The sequence below is a fragment of the Esox lucius genome, chromosome 24 (assembly GCF_011004845.1).
Source record: "Esox lucius isolate fEsoLuc1 chromosome 24, fEsoLuc1.pri, whole genome shotgun sequence".
Taxonomy (NCBI): Eukaryota; Metazoa; Chordata; class Actinopteri; order Esociformes; family Esocidae; genus Esox; species Esox lucius.
In genome coordinates, this window is record NC_047592.1 from 13,255,592 (window position 1) to 13,278,300 (window position 22,709).

Below are 22,709 nucleotides of genomic sequence, written 5' to 3' on the forward strand. Positions count from 1 at the left end.
GTTGAGCATGTACCCTGCAGTCAGGTGGGTTATTTCCACACCTCCTACTGCTCGGGGCTGGAGGGCAGACATTGCTCCTTCATTAAGTAATTGCCTGAAACCAATGATTTAAGGGCTTAGGAATGTTGCCATAAACCAAGAGGAAACCAAAATAGACCATGTTTTAGGTTGACTTTTTTATTTTATTTCCACTCACACACTGCAACAATAAAATGGCCTATACTGTAGGTACACTACTATTTTAGATATTAAAATGTATAATCAGTAACTTATAACTCCCTCCAGGTCCAACCGGCGAGGAGAACATCTCACTGTACCGGCAGCAAGTCTGATCCTGAAACTCCACGTGTCTTTCTGCTCTCCTCCCCACCTCGGTCTCTCCCTCTCACTCACGATGGCTGAGTCCCCGGAACCGGTGCCCTCTCAAGGGGACCCGGTCTCAACAGCCTCCCCCATCCTGGGTGAGTCCACAGAGGTGGAGTGTCCCATCTGCTACCAGGAATACAACCAGTGTGGCAAATGCCCTCGCATGCTGGAGTGTCTCCATGTCTTCTGCACCGAGTGTCTCCAGAGGATCCAGCTGTCCCCGTATCCAGCCGACTACTCGGACCCCCAGATCCCTTCTTGTCCCACCATCACCTGCCCCCTTTGCCGCCACCCCACCAGGCTGGAGACAGGAAACCCCCTCGCCCTGCCCTGCAGCTCCCGGATCCTGGCGCAGCTTCCGGCCATGGCCTTTCGCATGCCCATGTCGGTGGCCGCCCACCTGTCCAGCGTCACCCAGAGGGTGGTCCTCTCCCTGGAGGCCAGCAGGGACGCCCGCTTCATCATCCTGCCCACAGTGAGCCTCCGGGTGGAGCAAATGCACCCAGGCGATAGGCCCCACGGCAGAGTGATGGGCCTGGGGGGCGGCAATCAGGTGCTGCAGCACCACAGGAAGACCCCGGTCTGTGTGCAGCTGCTGGCTGTGGTTTTCTGGGTGTCATTTGTGTTGACCTTTGTAGTAGTGGGGGTGGGGTTTGGGCCTAGCTTCTTGAGCAACTGAGGGGTGGAGAAACAGAGGTGCCTTTTCCAACACTTGCACTTCCTTCTCAGCTTGATTCATTCCTCTTCTGTATGAAGGTTGTATTGGTACAATACATGCATTTGAGCTGAGGCTGGACACATAAAGAGGAGTCGGCCTACCTCAGACACGAAGCCTTGAAATATCCAGTCTGTCTCAATTTGAGAACTGTGCGTGACTGATGGTTGGTTTAAGATGAGGATTCACTCAGATTCAAATTGTGTGCAAATCTAGAGCACAGAATTTGTCTGCTATGGACTGATTTAGGGTTCCCTCTATTGGTGGAATTCAGGCTTAGTTCTCAACTGTGAAAATAGGCCTTATAATTCTTAAACATGTTAGTCACAGTTATTCAGTAATATGTAATATGCATTTTTTTTTGTACTTATCCCACTGTGTGAATCAAACACACACCTTTGTGTTTAAAGCGCCATCGATTAAAATCATATTAAATCACTAAGTACATTTACACTTTTTCTGTAACTATGTTGCAACTATGTTGCTGATGCAAGCCAAAATATTTTATTTCATTTTTTTATATATAGAGAAATCAGCTGAGACCAAGGTTTCTTTCAATGCTGGGCCTTGCATTACAAAAATATTATTATTATTTTTTAATAAAACATAGATTAAAAACACAAGATTGACAATAAAAGGATAATTCATAAGAAATGTAAAATGTCTGATAGGCAACTTTTAACTTAAGATCACTTTGAATGATATTCCATGAGTGTGGGATAAAACACTCAAACGCTTGAGTGGGGGTCCAAACTTTTGACTGGTATTGTGTAATGGTTGTGTGATGGCAATTCCATCGATCGACACTCTTAAAGGAATAAGAACTCTTAGGCATAAGATAATAGGGTGTAAGCAATGAGTATAATGTACATGGACTTCCAGTTGAAGTACAAATGAGCATTGTCAGTAAATGCATACAATGTAGATACTGGGAGATGAGCTGAGATTGCAATGCAGTATAGTGCAGCTATCTAGTAAACAGTTTTTTGATATGGTGAGAATAGTCTTATTGTCTTGCTGAGGGCCACAGCCCAGGAAAGACTGTTAAGGTGGCAGAATTTTCTTACCTGCACATTTCCTTGCCCTGTACGGTAGTCAGATAGGTCCTCGATTTAGGTCAGGTAGCAGCCAATTGGCCTTTCTGCAGACCGTACAACGCGTTGCAGTTTGCAGCGGCCAGTCCCAAAACAGAAGGTGATGGAGATGTGGATGGACTCTACAGTCAAAAAGTAAAGTTGCATCAGGGGCAACTAAGAGATGTGTTGCTTTTTTCCAATTGCTGAATGTGATTAATCTGGTGTGCCGTCTGACACGGTCCTCCTAAATTCACCTGAATTGTGGATACGTTTTCATGAATTGCCTACTTGTATCATAGAAATGATTAAAAGACTGTATCTTTGGTTCTTTATTAAACTTTTTCATAGAATCTCTTTTGCGCATTATTTTTATTTTAATGATGTGTGTGTCTGTGTGTTTGTCATGAGTAAGGGGGGTAAACAAATATTGTGGAATATTTCTACTGAGCAGTCCCATTGGCCTCAGACGGACGGAGAAACGTTCATTAGAACGTAAAGGGAGAACATACACGTCATACGCCGCGTTGGCTCGCAACAGTCCAAAGAAAAGTTTTTAGACCCCCCCCGTCCACTCCGTATTTTTTTTTGTTTGGGGAGAAGTTGTGGGTAGCGGACCGTGTGAATGTTGCGCGAGCATGGGTTTTTAACCCCTTCGCCGTAGGGGAGTTATATTTATTTTATTTGGGAGATAGAACACAGGTCATACGCGCATGATATAAGTACATGTTTTACCTTTGTTAGTTCTGGCCACGGCAAACTTACTGGCTGGCGTTGGAAGTCCATTTCACCTCACCCCCTTCTCCGTTAGCCTAGCCACTAGCTAGTAGATTTATCTTACACCGTTTTTGTGGTACAGCTGAAAAAAGTTACTAGCTGGTGAAATGGCGGAAACCAAAATAATATACCACATCGACGAGGAGGAGACGCCGTATCTGGTAAAAATTCCGATTCCCGCAGAAAACATTACGTTGTTAGATTTTAAACAAGTCTTGAACAAGCCCAACTACAAATTCTTTTTCAAGTCCATGGATCAAGACTTCGGGTGAGTGAGCCAGCAGTGACTGATGATGAATCTGGTTGTGGGTTTTCAAAGAACCAACCCAAGATGAATCCAGTTAGATACCTTGTTGCAAATTGTATTTCTCTCAAAGGGTGAAATGCAACCGTGCTATTGACAATAGAAATAATCACACGTCAGTCCTTATCTTGCATGACACAATGTTCCAAATGTCTCGGTGGAAGTAAAATAACTCCTGGAGGTGAACAGGCTTGAACTGAATAAACGTTTTGGGTTGTAAAGGTAAGGGATGTTTTATAGACACTTATACTGCAACAAGGTGACACGTGGTTGGCCCGAGAGCTAAGATACTTAATTAGTATTACATTTACCCGAATAAGCACAATCACATACAGCGTCACCAAACGTGCCATAGTGTTAAATACGTTTTGAATGGCTGTCGCTTTTTTAAAAGAAAGGGACTTCAGGGGGATTGACCGCATTCAAAACGCCACAAGAGCAGTTTAGCTGTTTCTCGCATATCTAAGACCAGGCTGAACTCGTATCCGAAAATGGGTCAACAAATCTTCTGGCAAGACAGCTACCTTACAGTGGACGTCACAGTAACGAATACCCGTTCACCCTGGCTGTTCCCATCACTAATCCCCCTCTCTCTCTCCCTGCATCATCTTGTGAAATCCTCAGCTTTTCTTCCTTTTGGTAACTGGATCAGGTTTTTGTCTCTGCTACCACCCTTGCTGGGCTGATTTAAATGCTTCTTACAGAAAAAGATGTCTCCTCTGTCAATTCATCTTTCTGTGGTCGCTCCTTGTCAATTCTGCACTTTCCTGGATTGAATGGAATGCGTGTTTGTGGTGGAGGTTACCTGATGAGACCTGGGGCTTCTGTTAAACACATTCATTGCAGTTACACAGCTTGTGTTTGGTAAATGGTCTCTGAAATTTTCCCATTTCAGGGGTCAGGCCCAATGGACACAAAGCGGAAATAAGCCCAAAAACATTGCAAAGAACCAAGTTCCGTTTTATTATCAGAAAAGCTAAAGCAATCAGTTTATCCTGCATCATTACTGATTGTTTCGAAGTCTCCCCCCTGGCTATGACACATTAGACCTGGTGGCGTTACCTCATCTTACAACCACAACATTTAGAAACTAAATTCCAGAGACTCCGTTACAAGGAGGCCGCATTTTAACCCAGCTCAGGGGAGTCAGCTGCCCGATCGAAGCAGATCCAGTCTCCTCAGGGTCTACCACTCCGTCACGTTGCCCCAGTAAAGGAATCGTGGCAGCGTGGCGTGTGTCAGTTCGGCGTGGGTTTTCGTTTCCCCGGTGTGGGAGCCAGCTGTCTGACTGGCTGCGTGAGGGAGAAGGGGTAGCATGGAGGAGAGAAGAACAGGGAGACTTGTGGTTAGAACAGGGGGACCTGGGCTTGAGATGGGGGGGACTTAGTGTTGGACAGAGGCCATTTGCTGGTTGTCTGGCTGGATCAGAATCAACAGGAAGAGGAGAGCGGGGTGGGGGGGGGGGTGGGGGGCTGGGGGATTTGGGTGTGCCATTAATCTCTCTGTTGGAAACCAGGCCAGAGGAGTGTGGGTGGGTGTGTATGAAAGAGAGAGAGAGATTAGGAGATGGGAGGGAACCAGTGGGAAAGTGTGGGGATAGGGAGGTGGCAAAGACAAATGTGAGGTTTTGAAGATTCCAATGGCTTTCTGAATATTCATGATGTGTTTGGGATTTTCAAAGTAATTTGTTTGTTTGGTACAATGAGCTATGCGGACAATTACTCTGTCAGTGGTAGAACGTTGCATCTGTCCCTTTTTGGGTGCAGTTTCTGAGCAAGGAAAAAAAAAGAGTGATATACAAAGAGAATGAAACAGCCACAAGCGTAATGGGAAAAAAAGAGAAGGAGAAAAGGGTGAAGGAGAAAGCGACGACCGGGGAGGGAAACCGCGAGGGGATCGTGGGAGAAGAGGAGGCAAGCCGGTGTAAAAGGCTAAAATGACTTCTCGCATTCAACATTCCCAGCGCCCTTAGCCACACAACACCAGCCTCTGTCAGTGACAATGCCTCCCCAGTGCCCACAACAATCTGGCCCTGTGCTAACCCTCAGCCACAAAACCACCCCTCAGCAGCTGCTTCCAAAACCCTGAAGTGGGGCAGAGCAGACCGTACTACACACACACACACACACACAATCTGTTGTGAATGCATCAACACGCTAGCCGCGAACAAGCTCTTTCGGTCTCCCGGGCAGTCAGTGAAGTGTCTCCCCTGCTCAGCACGGTCCCCTTAAGTAGTAAGTACTATAATAACACATTGGCCCGGACAGGAAGTGTACAACATATGCCGTCTCGCCGGCGTTGGCGTTGGCGTGGACGCCGAGGGAGGGAATAGTTGGATGGAGGTTTATGAAAGACGCCGAGGTCCACGAGAGGTTCAGCCATGTGGGCCTGTGCGTGTCTTCTTTGTGGTTCGGGGGAATGTTTCTGAGTCATTGGGAAATGAGCACCAACACTGCGGTTTCCACAGGATTGTATTATGTCTGTCTTTGTGTGTGCACTATTTATACTGTTTGTCTCTGTGTGTGTCTGTCTTCACTTTGGCCTGAATACATCCTCAACTCAGCATGACCCGATGTCTAGTAAATCTCTTTTTTTTCCTTTCTCCAGGGTGGTGAAGGAAGAGATCTCAGACGAGAGTGCGAAGCTCCCTTGTTTCAACGGACGAGTGGTGTCATGGGTAAGAACCAACTTGGAGGAGGCAAATGTACCGGTGTCTTGGGCCGGGGAAAGACGTGCAGGAGAACAGAGACAAAGACGGGGGGCATGTCCTCAATCAAGCTAACTATTTTTCCAGGACTATATTGTAAAAAGTCTGCGCGCACCCTGTTCCCTGAAAAACCGAGCTGCTTAAATGTATCACTGCCCGAAGTGAGCTTTGATCCACAGCCAGAGAGAGTAGCCTACAGAATCTGGCAAACTGGGTCCGAGAATCAGTTTTAACTGGCACCATGTTGTCAGTAGTTCCGAGACCATTACATCTTCAAAGAATACCAGTTGGAACGATATCGTCATGGGGCCTTTTTTGGTGCCAACAAGGCGGGAGTTTCTTTAACGTCTCTTGAAGGAATCTCTCTGGATGCTTTGAACAACCAGTAGACTGTCATAAACTCTGTGAACCTAACACTGACAGAAACAAAGGATTTCTTCCATCCTCCAATTTCCCCACCTCTGATTACAGTACATTGCCCTACCCAAAAGAGCATTTGTGCTGGCAATCCTCCAGGCAAAACATGGTTCCTTGTCTCGAATAAGGTGGCTTGGGAGGAAAGCATCTGCTAAGTGCATAAGAAAGAGTTGAGGAAACACAGGATTCAAAGGGTTTGGACAAAGAGAGGAGGCTTTAGGGGCTGATACGTGATAGGATGGAGGGAGGATCCCACAGGAATAACTTCTGTATGGTTAAACAGTCATGCGAGAGAGGGAGAAGTTCATTAGAAAAAGGCTGTAAATGATACACGGCACCTTGTGTGTTACCTGGGGTGGGGAAATTCAATCCAAACCGTTGTTGGGGGGTTCAGTTCCACACAGCCATTTCCATTAAACTGACTGCATTTAAATTACGTTTGTGTGTCACCACGGTATCCATACCGAATCAGAAGTGGTCCAGGGTGGTCCAGGCCACTGCATCACGGGTTCAAGGCCCACTGTTTCTCTCCATCTCTCCCCTCGGTCTATAAAAGCAAGTGCTTTGTTGACATCTCCCTTGACACGCCCTGGTCTGGCGGAGGTCTGTATGGAGGAAGTCATCGGATTGTAACTCTAGGCCACTGATGACGCCTACTTGCATTGGTGTTTCCTCTTACCTTGCAGCCACCCGTAGAGGGTTTTGTTGTTCCTTTTCTAAAGCACTCTGCTTATGTAAAGGAGGGGAAAAAGTCTAAGTGTCGGGATAGCGTTTCACTTGGCCCTTGAGATTTTTGTCTAAATGAATTCATGTGTTTGTGTCAAAGAGGTTGATGTCTTTTCTGATTCTTTGTATTGCAGCTGCAGGTCTGTCTTAAGACCTTTAGTGCCTCTTTCACAAAAAATCCAGATGTTTCTGTGCCTGTGAAGATCACATTCTGACCTTGGTTTTATTCTGTCTGTCTGCTCTTTACAGGGACTGCTACTTCAACCCGTCCCTGATAATGTTTTTTTTTACTACTTATTTCATGCATCCCTACTACTTAGCAAATGTAAGGCATTGCATTGTATATCGACTTGGCCAGTCAAGATATTAGCGTAGCCAGTTCAGCCAGGAAACCAGAGTGGTAATTGGTCAGCAACGCATGAGCTGATGCAGGATCGCTCCCATCACGTCCGATTGTATACCGGTCTATTTAACCATCAAGTTACTCATTCGGATATTGATGCTTGTACTAGCATGCGGGTGCATGGAGTTTGGAAAAGTACCGTTGTGCTTTACATCATAACACACTGCTCGTTATCTGAAACAATTATTGTTGTTGGAGACTGAGTGGGAACATTTGCAGATCATCTTAATATACACACTTCTATACTGACATTATAGTGACAAAATGACCACAAAAAGGCGACACTAGAAGTCAGGGCTTTTTAGTTTAAGTTTAGTCTGATTGTAATGCCTCAGAAGGCCTTGGTTGCATGGGACTTTCTGAACATTTGACTGCCGCAGTCAAACGTTGTGTGCTTGCAATCTTGTGGTCTTTCACTTTGAATTAAAAATTTAGGAAGAGCGAGGTGTGTGAACTTCTGCCCAATCATAGTATGAGAATTTAAGTAGAAATATATCATATGGGCAAACTGTGCTTTGAGGTGTACAGTTTGCCCCCCCCACCGCAACACACCAAATGTACCCAAACCATGCACAAATGAAGACCATGCACACACTTTCAAGTGGAATAAATTAAGTTGAAGATGGGAGAGAAATTCAAACTAGCCCTCTGTAGCCAGTTTATAAGCTATACCATCTAGTAACTTTATATAAGCTACAGCATCAGGTAACTGATTGGACCCTATGCCTCCAGAACAGACTGGATTATTTCCATCTAATCTCATAATGTCGGCTGTGCTGGGTTGTCTAGGGACTGCACAAGCCACTTAAGGAAAATCAACTTGTTCCTGGCACTTTTGAGACAGTAAGGGCTTTGTGACTTGGTGCGTTATCTGTCTGGATGTATCTACAGTCAACTCCAGAATTATTGTGTCATAAAAATGAGCTAAAATGAATGTATAAAAAGAACCACACATGCAATGAGTGAAATTTTGGTCTTAAATCAAATGGGTATGCCTCATGCTTTTATTTTCAGAGATGTGTGGAACAAAATAACGTTTTCTTTAAGTAACACACAAAATGCAGATTCCAAAAATATTGGCACCCCTAATGTCAATATTTTGTGGCACTTCCCCTGGTGAGTGACAGTAACCAGCCTCTTTCTGTAGTGTTTAACAAGGTTGGGGAACACTTGTGGAGGGATCTTGGACCACACATCCATGTTGAACATCTCCAATTCATTGGGATTCTTCGGTTTTCTCTTGTGAACTCTCCTCTTCAATTGAGACCACAGATTTTCAATTGGGTTCAAGTCTGGGGAATAAGAGGGCCATTGCAAAACCTTGATTTTGTGTTAGCAACCATTTCTGTCAGTGTGCCATTTCTTTGTTGGTTATTTTGAGGTGTGCTTCGGGTCATTGTCTTGTTGGAAGACCCAACCACGGCTCAGTTTCAGCCTTCTGGCTGAGGCAACCAGATTTGTGCTGAAATGTTCTGGTATTGAATGGAATTCATTATGCCACTGACCTTAACAACAGCCCCTGGTCCACTGGCAGCAAAACAGCCCCAAAGCATCAATGCGCCACCACCATATTTTACTGTGTGTATGAGGTGCCGTTCTTTGTATGCAGTCCCCTTTTGTCACCAAACATGTCGATGGTGTGCGTGGCCAAAAAGCAATTTTTTTGTCTCAACTGACCACAACACACGATTCCAGTTGTAACTCCAATGTTGCTTGGCAAACGCTGGGATTTTTGTCTTGGTCTCAGGAAGGGCTTCTTTTGTGGAACTCGTCCTAACTTCTGGTCATGGAGGTGGCGTCTCACTGTGGATTCTGAAACGGTGAAACCCTAAGATTCAACCAAACTTTGCAGTTGTGAAACTGATCTTAGGGCTCCTCGTTGCCTCTTATAATCCTTCTCACTGTGTGTGGGGGGAAATATGTGGATGCGTCCCCTTCCTGGCAAATTTTCAACATTTCCATGCTTTTCAAATGTCTTTACTATGGCCCTGTTTATGCTTGCTGGTAATTTCAATTGAACACCTATTTTTCTTTTTACCATTCCCCAATCTATGCTGCTCAACCTTTGCTATATATGTTTTTGACAAACTTTTCAGAAAATAAAACAACACTTTTACCGGAATGATGTTTATTAAAAGAATAGTCAGCATATTATCCAAACATTTGAGGAAAATTAGAATCTTATGTATTATCCATATTATATTCATGTTTTTGCTCACTTTCTTGAGGGGTGCCAATATATCTGGATTTGACTGTGTGTTAGGAAGGTAAACCAGCCAGGAAGGGATGCACCTGGTCAATAACAATGTAAAGGTACACTGTGGCATTTAAACACTGCTCCACTGGTATCAAGGGACCATAAGTGGGCCAGGAACACATTCCCAACATTACACCCCCGCCACCCGCTAGGCAGGGTTGGTCCGTGGACCCATGCTGCATATGCCAATATACTGGCTAATGGTTGGATTTTCCTATTGCCTTTTTCTATTGTGAAAGGTTAACTAGGTTTTACAGTGCTGATACTGTATGAATTTGACCATAGGACATTTAAAATGGCATCAGTTACTTTTTAGTAAGATTTCCTTTAAGAGACACAAGTAGGAGTTTAAATTATGTCACTCTAATATTAATTTTGGGGGTGTACCCACCGAACTCCCCAAACAAATCAATGTACTTTCTCTCCTCCCTAGCTAGTATCATCAGACGCTCCAGGAGGAGCAGGACCTGTGTCACCAGTGCTCCCTCCTCCCCCAGCAGAAGTCCGGGCCCCCCCCTCACCCCCTCCTCCTCCTCTCCCACCTCCACCCGTGGAGAGGACCGGGGGCATCGGAGACTCCAGGCCCCCATCATTCCAGTATGTACAACACATGCACACACACGCACACAGTCAGAATAATACCAGCGTCCATACCTGTATTTTTCAGTGTATTTAGTGTGTTCGGACAGGATACCTCACTCAATCATCGTGTTACCTGCTGTTAAATACAGTGGCTCATTTCAACATGATCTTAGCCTGTGCCTCCCATTGACAGTCAGCACCTGTTCTGGGAACAGGTTTCAGTGGATTGTCTGTTTAGATCAGAATACAGAGAAAACACGGGTTTAAATGGTGTTTAATGAAATCAGATCCTCCAACAATTCAATACAGACTAAAGTAATTGCTTAAAGTTATGAAAAACATTTTAAACCCAGCTCTACTTGGCCTGTTTCATTACTCCCATTTCATAGAGATTATTTGGTATGGTGTTATTTGTCCCTTTAGGTTGTAATGTGATCTGTGTATTCTTAGGGGCTAATGTGTTAGGCTCTATTTGTGGTTTATTAGGTAATTTACATGCCTCTTACTGACCTCTCTAACTACACTGCTGTACACGCCTAGTCTCTTGGTTGGCTGAAAGACAAACACACAGCACGTTTTGGGACAGTGACTGTGGAAATGATTCAATGACTGGAGTACAGATTCAGATTTAATTTGAGTATGTTCATTTTTATCAGATTAACCAAATTATACTTTTAACACAATGATTGTAAAGTTGGCTTCATAGCTTTTTATTTGGCTGGTGTATTTGTTTGCATCATTAGTTCACACATGAAATTTGTATTTCTCTCAGTCTTGATTCTAGGCTTTGCATTTGGCATCTGCCGCTGGTCTCTAAAAACACGATGAGGTCTGTCACAGTTTGGTCAGAAACATGCGCACCAGTAGCTTGCTGGAGGTCATTTGGTAGAGCTCTGGCAGTGCTCCTCCCGTTCCTTCTCACACAAAGGAGCACATGTTGGTCCTGCTGCTGGGTTGCTGCCCTTCTATGGCCCTGTCCAGCTCCCCTTGTGTGACGGCCCGTCTCCTGGTATCTTCGATATGATTTGTACACTGTACTGGGAGACAGCAAACCTTTGTGCGACTGCAGGTATGGATGTGCCATCCTGGAGGAGCTGGACTACCTGTGCAACCTGAATGGGCTGTAGGTACCGCTTCATGCTACCAGTAGTGACAAGGTCAAGAGCAAAAAAAACTAGAGAAGAATCAATTTAGAAACGTATATGTTCACGTAAAGCCGATGGAAAAGCGTTGATTTGAGTTGATCGTAACGTGTTGACTATGACGATGAGACTGGGTTGAATTCATCTACGCTTGGCTGTATATATGGGGAAACCAAACAGGGGCCCCATCCATCCTCCCCTCAATACGGTCCAGTCGTCCTGTCCCTTTTGCAGAAAAGCATCCCCAACGAATGATGTTTCCACCTCCATGCTTCACGGTTGGGATGGTGTTCTTGGGGTTGTACTCATCCTCCTTCTTCCTCCAAACATCGCGAGTGGAGTTTAGACCAAAAAGTTATATTTTTGTCTCATCAGACCTCATGACCTTCTCCCATTCCTCCTCTGGATCATCCAGATGGTCATTGGCAAACTTAAGACGGGCCTGGACATGCGCTGGCTTGAGCAGGGGGACCTTGCATGCGCTGCAGGATTTTAATCCATGACGGCATATTGTGTTCCTAATGGTTTTCTTTGAGACTGTAGTCCCAGCTCTCTTCAGGTCATTGACCAGGTCCTGCCATGTAGTTTTGGGCTGATCCCTCACCTTCCTCATGATCATTGATGCCCCACAAGGTGAGATCTTGCATGGAGCCCCAGACCGAGGGAGAATGACCGTCATCTTGAACTTCTTCCATTTTCTAATAATTGCGCCAACAGTTGCCTTCTCACCAAGCTGCTTGCCTATTGTCCTGTAGCCCATGCCAGCCTTGTGCAGGTCTACAATTTTATCCATGATGTCCTTACACAGCTCTCTGGTCTTGGCCATTGTGGAGAGGTTGCCATCTGTTTGATTGAGTGTGTGGACAGGTGTCTTTTATACAGGTAATGAGTTCAAACATGTGCAGTTAATACAGGTAATGAGTGGAGAACAGGAGGGCTTCTTAAAGAAAAACTAACAGGTCTGTGAGAGCCTGGAATTCTTACTGGTTGGTAGGTGATTAAATACTTATGCCATGCAATAAAATGCAAATTAATTATTTAAAAATCCTACCATGTGATTTTGTTGAATTTCTTCTGGATCTACTTGCTTTGTATGTAGGAAAACCTGCAAAATCGTCAGTGTATCAAATACTTGTTCTCCCCACTGTATGAGACCCTATAGTCTTCTCTTGAGAGTCCATCTGTGAAGTCCAGTAGTGGGCCCCATGACTTACTGTCTGATTCCAGGACATCTACATCTTGCCAGGTTGGAATTAGATACCGTGTCTTCCTGACAGGACCTGAGTTAAAGACTTCTGCTGCTCTAGTCTGTATCCTTCATTCTTCCCCAGCCCCAATTCAGAACAGGTTGCTAGGTAATAATATGTAACAGTAATAGTATAGAAAAAGCAACAGTAGTAAAATAGAATGCGCAATTGAGCATAACTTACCAATTGCAAGATGCAGTCTGTGGCCAAAGCACTGCAATCTGGTCCACTTGTTCAGGTGCAGCCTTCACCATGTTCCCGGCATTGTCTGTTGTAATGCAGACTAGACGACTCTCATCTAGTCCCCAATCAGCTAAAGCTCCTCTCATCCCTGTTGCGATGTTCTCACTTGTATGATCCTCTGGGAAAATGCAGTTAGCAGATAGCGACTTTTCAGATGGAAGTCCTCATTAATAAAATGTACATTAATAAAAAATCATGTTTTTAAAACCCTTTTTGGTAATTGTGTTAATTGGTACCATGTCTTTGGCGACTTGAAATGTTATTGAATCTGTGATTTCTCTCTGCCATTTGGAACCTTTCTCGTATGGTGTAATACTGGCAAAGGCATCCGAAATAGAATTTTGCTTAGGAGGGCCAATTTCCATATAATTTCTTTTTGCAACCAAATTCTCAATTTCTGCCTTTTTTTGCCTGTTCCTCGCTCATCATTTCGTCATGCGCAAGCAGAGCCTGCATGTCAACCACTTGCAGCAATGAACACCGTGTTTAAAATAATAATAATAGTTAACTGTGTATCCAATACCCAATAAATCTGAGTAAATTACGGTATATCAGTCAGATATAATGCTAGTTTTCCTTTTGAAAAGAATATATATTGTAGTCTGATATATGTTTACCTTACTAAATCGCAATGACTAGAAACCATGTATCTTTAAAAACTCAATTGTATTGATTGTTTCCTAACAATGTAGCGTTACCATACACCATGCAACAGTGTTGCTACTCTCTTGATGAGGCTCAGATCAGGGGCATTGTAACCTAGATCTTGGTATTCTGTTAATAAACCTCCTGGGTAACCCTAACAAAACACAGCAACTACAGGTGCTGGTCATAAAATTTGAATATCATCAAAAAGTTGATTTATTTCAGTAATTCCATTCAAAAAGGGAAACTTGTATATTATATTCATTCATTACACACAGACTGATATATTTCAAATGTTTATTTCTTTTAATTGTGATGTTTTTAACTAACAACTAATAAATCCCAAATTCAGTATCTCAGAAAATTTGAATATTACTTAAGACCAATACAGAAAAAGTATTTTTAGAAATGTTGGCCAACTGAAAAGTATGAACATGAAAAGTATGAGCATGTACAGCACTCAATACTTAGTTGGGGCTCCTTCTGCCTGAATTACTGCAGCAATGCAACGTGGCATGGAGTTGATCAGTCTGTGGCACTGCTCAGGTGTTATGAGGTCAGGCGTTAAGGTCAGGTGTGTTTGCTGACCAATTAAGAACAGGGATGCCATGGTCCTTAAACCAGGTACTGGTAGCTTTGGCACTGTGTGCAGGTGCCAAGTCCTGTTGGAAAATGAAATCTGCATCTCCATAAAGTTGGTCAGCAGCAGGAAGCATGAAGTGTTCTAAAATTGTTTCACAATCCTCTCCAGGGTGCGGTTATCCCTATTTCTTGTACACTTTTTTTCTACCACATCTTTTCCTTCCCTTCGCCTCTCTATTAATGTGCTTGGACACAGAGCTCTGTGAACAGCCAGCCTCTTTAGCTATGACCTTTCATGTCTTGCCCTCCTTGTGCAAGGTGTCAATGGTCGTCTTGTGGACAGCTGTCAAGTCAGCAGTCTTCCCCATGATTGTGTTGCCTACAGAACTAGACTGAGAGACCATTTAAGGTCTTTGCAGGTGTTTTGGGTTAATTAGCTGATTAGAGTGTGGCACCAGGTGTCTTCAATATTGAACCTATTCACAATATTCAAATTTTCTGAGATACTGAATTTGGGGTTTTCATTAGTTGTCAGTTATAATCATCAACATTAAAATAAATAAACACTTGAAATATATCAGTCTGTGTGGAATGAATGTATACATTATACAAGTTTTACTTTTTGAATGGAATTACTGAAATAAATCAACTTTTTGATTATGGACAACTCAGGTTGCACTAAAATCCATTCAACTCAGGTCACACTGAAATGCACAAAAACCTGCAATAAAACAAAGCTTTTTGGGTGATTTTTTTGCCAATTGATGGAAACTGCTGGGCTGTCACTTACTAGGGCCATGTTTTGTATATTTACTCAGTTTACTGACTTTTGTAATTTTGGTTTGTCAAGTAGCCACGTCTCTCCCAGGAAAAGGTTCACTGATCGTGTGGTTTCAGTGAAAAATATGCTTGTTTCAGAATAGAGTAGTCTCCCCAGAATAATACAGCGCCTTATTGCAAAACTGACCATGGTAGATATCACTAAACTTTGAGGAAATAAAATGTATAGAGCAAGTATTTGGACAGGGACACAAGATTTGTTCTTTTGGCTCTGTGCTTCCAGCACCATGGGTTTGAAACAGTACAGTGACAACAGTGTTAAAGACTTTTTTTTATTTTAGGATATTTTCATCCATATCAGCTGAACCATTTAGAAATAACAGCAACATGTTGTACATAGTCTCTAGATTTAAGGGTACTATTTGCGCAGTTGGCTTATCTCTTATTGGGAATATGTGTTTGTCAGTTTCTTTAGAGAACTGCCAATGTCTTTTCTTGATTCTAGCCTTTCCACTTGGAATTGGTTGCGGATGTCTGACAATCTTGATGCAGATGAATTATAGACACAGTCAAAACATTAGGGGTGCCGAAATCCACTATTTCACACACCACAAAGAAAGCAAGCTCTGGTGATCTCAACTGGCAAATGACCTGGTAGACCAAGAACACGCCTGTAGCGGATGACCGAATAGACCTCTGTAGGGGGTGGAATTCCAACAGTATCCCAACCGATGTTCTTTCCTCCTCCATATGCAGTCCGAATGCGGCAGGCAGTGTGGAGAACCTGGACGACCAGACGGAGACCGAGTCAGTGGTGTCCTTCAGGAGAGAGCGGCCCCGGCTCAGGGAGGCCGTGGAGCAACACGGTGAGCCCCCTGGCATGATGGAGCAGCGCTGGGTAGAGCTTGTGTTGGGTGTGGAAGAGCACACTACCCAATATGCTTTGCCATGCATTGCAACTACAAGGTTTTTACCGGCCAGTGTTCAATGACACAAATTCTTAGTTTCTCTCTCTGGTGCCTCAGGGCCGCGGATGAACGGTCAGACCCGTATGGAGCGCCACCTAGCGGGATACGAGAGCGCTACCACTGTGATGAGCAGTGAGCTGGACACCACCAGCTTCTGTGACTCGGAGGACGACGACACCATGAGCCGGTTCAGCAGTTCCACGGAGCAGAGCACGGCGTCCAGGCTGCTCAAACGCCACCGCAGGCGCAGGAAACAGCGCCCCCCCAGGCTGGAGAGGGTAAATGTGGATTTTTGTTATAAAACAATCTTTCTCACATCTTTTGAGTGAAATGTTTGGAATTCAGCTTTTTAAACATATGTCGTGGGAATGTGTTGCATTTTGACCGGTTTCCACATGTCTTGTCACAGGCGTCGTCTTTCAGTAGCGTGACGGATTCCACCATGTCTCTGAACATCATCACGGTGACGCTCAACATGGGTCTGTAACATTGCTGTTCCTCAACATCACTCCCCTGGCAATCACTCCCCTAGTTCTGTGACCTTTTATGTTTTCTCTTTCTAACCTGTACTCTGCCGGTCTTTGAAAAATAACAAAACGTCTTAGAAGTCCTGTCCTTGTGACCTTGAAACCAGTCTGATCTATTAACACCTCGTTCTGTGAAGTGAAATGAAAGGCGAGTGCACAGGAGTCACTCCTCCTGTACATATGTGTCCTGTGACCTTTGTGGGCTCAGGTCAAAAGGCCGCATGGTGCCCATGTCTCACCACCTCTTCCTCTCCACACAGAGAAGTATAACTTCCTGGGCATCAGTATCGTGGGCCAGAGCAACGAGAGGGGGGACGGGGGCATCTACATTGGCTCCATCATGAAGGGAGGGGCAGTGGCCGCGGACGGACGTATCGAACCAGGGGACATGCTGCTGCAGGTGTGTGGGGGTGTGTGGATGTGGGTGTTTGTCTGTGTTTTGGATGTATACATACAGGTGCTGGTCATAAAATTAGAATATCATCAAAAAGTTGATTTATTTCAGTAATTCCATTCAAAAAGTGAAACTTGTATACTGTATACATTAATTCCACACAGACTGATATATTTCAAGTGTTTATTTATTTTAATGTTGATGATTATAACTGACAACTAATGAAAACCCCAAATTCAGTATCTCAGAAAATTTGAATATTGTGAAAATGGTGCCACACTAATCTGCTAATTACACAAGGGGGGCAAGACATAAAAGGTCATAGCTAAAGAGGCTGGCTGTTCACAGAGCTCTGTGTCCAAGCACAATAATAGAGGGGCGAAGGGAAGGAAAAATGTGGTAGATAAGTGTTCAAGCAATAGGGATAACTGCACCCTGCAGAGGATTGTGAAACAAAACCCATTCAAAAATGTGGGGGAGATTCACAAAGAGTGGACTGCAGCTGGAGTCAGTGCTTCAAAAACCATCACACACAGTACATTTTGCATTTCCTTTGGAAATCAAGGTCCCAGAGTCTGGAGGAAGAGAGGCACATAATCCACGTTGCTTGAAGTCCAGTGTAAAGTTTCCACAGTCAGTGATGGTTTGGGGTACCATGTCATCTGCTGGTGTTGGTCCACTGTGTTTTCTGAGGTCCAAGGTCAACACCGCCGTCTACCAGGAAGTTTTAGAGCACTTCATGCTTCCTGCTGCTGACCAACTTTATGGAGATGCAGATTTCATTTTCCAACAGGACTTGGCACCTGCACACAGTGGCAAAACTACCAGTACCTGGTTTAAGGACCATGGTATCCCTGTTCTTAATTGGCCAGCAAACTCGCCTGACCTTAACTCTATAGAAAGTCTATGGGGTATTGTGAAGAGGAAGATGCAATACGCCAGACCCAACAATGCAGAAGAGCTGAAGGCCACTATCAGAGCAACCTGGGCTCTCATAACACCTGAGCAGTGCCACAGACTGATCGACTCCATGCCACGCTGCGTTGCTGCAGTAATTCAGGCAAAAGGAGCCCCAACTAAGTATTGAGTGCTGTACATGCTCATACTTTTCATGTTCAATCTGTGTGCAAATAATTTTTTTGTATTTGTCTTAAGTAATATTCCAATTTTCAGAGATACTGAATTTGGGATTTTCATTAGTTGTCCGTTATAATCATCACAATTAAAAGAAATATACATTGGAAATATATCAGTCTGTGTGTAATGAATGAATACAATGAACAAGTTTCACTTTTTGAATGGAATTACTGAAATAGATGAACTTTCTGCTGATATTCTAATTTTATGACCAGCACCTGTATTTGTTTGCCATCGGGGGGAGATTCGGGTCCCATCAGGATGTCTCTAGATCGCCTTTTATAACCGGTATACCTGAGCTTTTATTGATTTAGGATGGGACCCCTGTTCACTGCGTGTCCTTGGGCTTTAGGTGAACGACATCAACTTTGAGAACATGAGTAACGATGACGCGGTCCGCGTGCTGAGGGAGATCGTGCACAAACCAGGGTCAGTGGCACATTGGAGCACCGCTTCGCCAAGCCAGTCATGTTTTGGCGTGAGGCGTCTGGTTCGGTTGACATGGTAACATTAACTGCCCCCCCTTCTCTCTCAGGCCTATCATCCTGACAGTGGCTAAGTGCTGGGACCCCTCACCTCAGGGCTACTTCACCCTCCCGCGCAGTGAGTTGTGGGCTTCATCTCTAACATAGGGCATCTATCCATCTCTATGGTCTTTTTAGAACCAGGCCCACAATGCTTTGTCCTACGATCTGCCAACGGAATCATGATTCAGACGAATAAATGAGATCTGTTGCCTCCCTGCCTCGTTCTGTAGACGAGCCGATCCGGCCCATCGACCCGGCGGCGTGGGTGAGCCACTCGGTGGCCCTGACGGGGGTCTACCCTCCCTACACCGGCAGCTCCGCTCTCAGCACCATCACCTCGTCGTCCTCGGTCACCGAGACAGAACGTCAGTACTCCAATGCGTCGGTTTTTCTTCCTCTCTTTTTAGGTCTCTTCAACTCCCTCTTGTATCAGCTCTCCTCGGTCCATGTCTACTTAACGGTCTTCTTTCTCTCAGCCTTCCTGTCGCTTATCTTTGGCTCTGCCGTCCTTCCTCTCTACCATCTTTCATTTGACCCGTGTCTATCCATCCTTTTGTCCTGTGCCAGATCTTTTGAACCTGAAACAGGAAGCCCTGGCCATATGTCTTTCTCCTCTAGACTGCAGTGTGTTGTGTGTTTAATGATGTCTTTCCCTGCCCTTGTTTGGGTCCCTTCTCCAACAATCCACCTTCTTCCCGCTTCTCCTTTTCTTTCTTGCAGTTGTCCTTTATTTCTCTCCCCTTAGATCTCATTATCTCATTACCCTCTCCATCCTTCATTTTCTGTCTCTCAAGGTTTTGATGACTTCAACCTGTCCCTCCACTCTGACATGGCGTCGGTTGCTAAGGCCATGGCGTCCCCTGAGTCGGGGCTTGAGGTCCGGGACAGGATGTGGCTGAAGATCACTATCCCTAACGCCTTTCTGGGTGAGTTATAGGTCCAGGTTAAAGGTCGAGCACAGTAAAGCGAATGTCTTAATGGTGACTTGGTCTTTAAAAGGACATGTACTCAATCAAGAAAAGAAAATACTGCTCTACACTGTTCAGTAACTGTTACATACACTGTCAATCCACCATTTAATGGTTATTTTTTATTGGTTGAATAAGATATTTGCCTACAGAAGTACATTTTATTACTAGTGGAAGTAATGTTTCAACATGATCGACGACTCATCTGTTATCTGTTTCTAGAATGAGAAAGGACCATAACATAGTTTTCACCTGAAAGCCTCCGTGTACAGGATGGTAACGTGTTTGTCCTCTGTACCCAGGCTCAGATGTGGTCGAGTGGCTGTATCACCACATCGAGGGCTTCCAGGACCGCCGCGAGGCCAGGAAGTACGCCAGCAACCTGCTGAAGGCCGGGTTCATCCGCCACACCGTCAACAAGATCACCTTCTCAGAACAGTGTTACTACATCTTCGGAGACTTCAGCGACTGTGAGAACTGTGAGTCCCGACGGGCCCTGGGCCTGACACCTTGGTGTCAACCACTACAGGACATAAATCATGGAAACATTTCGCACATAACTGAAGTTTGTTTGAGGTGATGTCCTTCCAAAGACAAGGAAGAAAAATATAATCACCTGTCATTGTGAATGTAATGTTTGAGTTAGTAGTAAAACCAGAATTGCTTTTATTGTCAATGACAATTTCAAAGTGCATCTTCCTCAAAAATGTTTATTCCTAAGATATGATACAAAAATGGCTTCAGCCAGACCAGTTCTTAAACCAGTTAAACAGCAGCGCCTCCCCCCCACCTCCTCAGACATGGCCAACCTCTCCCTGAACGACAATGACGGCTCCAGCGGGGCCTCCGACCAGGACACCCTGGCCCCGCTGCCCCTTTCTGGAGCCACGCCCTGGCCCCTGCTGCACTCCTTCCCCTCCTTCCAGTACCCGCACCCCTACTCCAGCCAGCCCCCGCCCTACCACGAGCTGTCCAGCTACAGCTTTGCCCCGGGCAGCACCGGCACCGGCAGCCAGCACAGCGAAGGTAAGACCGTGAGACGACGTGCAGACGACACATTGTAACTTTATTACCGAAACAAACTGAAGACATATCCGGACTGGCGCCAGAGCTGGTGGATTATGACCTGTTTATCCCTGTTTTGAACTCTGACCTTTCTCACTAGGGAGTCGGAGCAGTGGGTCAACGAGGAGTGAGGGCGGCGAGAGGCGGCGAGGCAGTAAGGGAGGTCCGGGTAGCACCGCGGGGGGAGAGAAGTCCCCTTCTGGGGGGGGTGGAGGAGGAGGAGGAGGGGGGGATGGGGCAGACTCTCGCTCGGGAAGCGGCAGTGAATCAGAGTACTCCGTCCGCAGCAGCCTGAGGCGGGGCCATGGCTCGGCCACGCCCAGCGAGCATAGCCACTCCTCCCAGCGCTCGCATCACCACCGCATGGCACCGCCCCAACACATGTCCCCCTACCCCCCCGGAATGCCCCTCCCCTACAACCCCATGATGCTCATGATGGTTCCACAACACCCCCACATGGGACCGCTGAACATGGGACACCCCCACCCGCACCCCTCGGTCCCCATGCACCCGGGCATAGGCCCCTCCCCTGTCCCTGGGGGACCACCTGGGGCCCCCCCAACCCGTGACCTGGGCTCTGTGCCCCCCGAACTGACGGCCTCACGCCAGTCCTTCCACCTTGCCATGGGCAACCCCAGCGAGTTCTTTGTGGATGTCATGTAATCTGATGACGTCTGTGTGTGTTTGTGTGTGTGTGAGGTAAGTGACCATTTGGTGTGAAGTTTAGGAGTGTTTCAGTCTTTGGAAGACTGACCGCTGTAGTCTATGGTTTGGAGGTAACTAACTCACGGTGTGATGAGGCACTCGGTTCTAGTCTGGGAAGAACAGGGTTCAGAAGGATTCTGGCGCTGTGTCGTTGAAGACATGACATGCTTAAGGTACTGGCATATTTTGAAGTTGCCCCAACTCCCCCCACATCTTTCCACCTAACTAAAAACCAAACATGCTGCTGGACCCATCGGAAAGCTCCTCTTCTTTGGTTTAATACTACTGGTTTCCCTCTCACACACTCCGTCTGGGAAGCTGTTCTGTGTTTTTCAACTGATTTAGTTATTAGCATTATGTTTGTTTTTCTCACTGGTACTGCATGCCTTTCTGACCAAGTGGCTGAGAGTAACAGTAGTTGTCTTTCATTGAAAAGGAGCTGCCGTCAGTTGTACTGAGAGGACTTGACAGGTAGAGGGCACCATTTACCCTTGTTTTGTTTTACATGGAAGGGAGAAGTTTTTAAAGGTGAAATTGATCATTGATTTACCTGTGTAGTAATGATGGCATTTGGGGCTGTATCACATAATTCATGAGTGCCTTATTTTCATCCAGGAGCCCCGTACAATAAATGGACTATAAATTGTCACTATTCAATAACTATCATTCTGCCTTGGTGGGATGAAGTAAAAATGAAATTTTTTTATGAATCTGTGTGCAAACCATTTTTTTTTATTTTTTTTGTCATGGACTTGCCATTGTATATCTACAATATGTCATGTAAATGCAGTACTACGCCATAGTGATTTCTAATGTGTACCCTAAGCTCAGAGGGTGACAGGCACATTTCTCTCAAGCAGCCCAAGGATATCGCCCTCTGATGACAAGGTACCTTGCAACATTGTCCAAGGCTCTCTAGTAGAGGAATTGGTACTTGAAGAGCATAAACCAAAAATGGTACTGTTGGGATTGAATCATTAGATTGTTCCTGAAAATGACTGTGATCCTCTCTTTTGTTTCATATTTTGTATGTTACTGACCCGCATAAGCATCCATTTTGTACAAGTGAATATAATGAAGATGATGATGATGATGTATAATCAAACCATACAGGTGCTAAATGAAGAAAGTAAATTGTTTCAAAGTAGCAGAATCATCTTGGGTGTCTTTGTTTAATTTCATTGTCACTTTAGTTTCTGTATTTGATAATAAATTTGTAATAGATTGAAATTACATCTATGTTTTTCTTTTGTCAAGTTTTTGTATAGATGGATATACAGCTCTGGATTTTTTTTTTTACCAATGCACCTTTTTCTTTCCTTTCCAAAAAAGTTGAAAAGGAAAGTTTTGAGTGAGGAACATGAGTGTTCAATTTGCAGTGGTCTCTTAATTTTAACCCTTCTGTTCCTCACTCAAAACCTTCATTTTAGACTTTCTGGAAAAGAAAGAAAA

At 44.9% G+C, this 22,709-nt stretch overlaps 2 protein-coding genes across 3 annotated transcripts; both read left to right on the forward strand.

The window, feature by feature from the left end:
- The first annotated feature begins 239 nt into the window (after nt 1-239).
- On the forward strand, nt 240-1,045 carry si:ch73-335l21.2 (RING finger protein 224). The gene has a single exon (XM_020043182.2). It carries the CDS (start codon nt 395-397, stop codon nt 1,043-1,045), a length of 651 nt encoding a protein of 216 aa, XP_019898741.1. The 5' UTR covers nt 240-394.
- A 1,622-nt stretch (nt 1,046-2,667) lies between these two features.
- LOC105020639 (segment polarity protein dishevelled homolog DVL-2) lies at nt 2,668-22,468 on the forward strand. 2 transcript variants are annotated; one of them, XM_013140359.4, is made up of 14 exons: nt 2,668-3,199; nt 5,843-5,912; nt 10,179-10,342; nt 15,723-15,832; nt 15,992-16,212; nt 16,344-16,413; nt 16,722-16,861; nt 18,345-18,421; nt 18,528-18,595; nt 18,747-18,884; nt 19,314-19,445; nt 19,790-19,966; nt 20,286-20,513; nt 20,653-22,468. In XM_013140359.4, the coding sequence occupies exons 1-14, from the start codon at nt 3,039-3,041 to the stop codon at nt 21,213-21,215; spliced, it is 2,319 nt and encodes a 772-aa protein (XP_012995813.1). In that variant the 5' UTR covers nt 2,668-3,038; the 3' UTR covers nt 21,216-22,468. The 2 variants fall into 2 exon arrangements, with proteins under 2 accessions (XP_012995813.1, XP_012995814.1); XM_013140360.4 differs by having other exon boundaries at nt 18,750-18,884.
- Nucleotides 22,469-22,709: the final 241 nt, after the last annotated feature.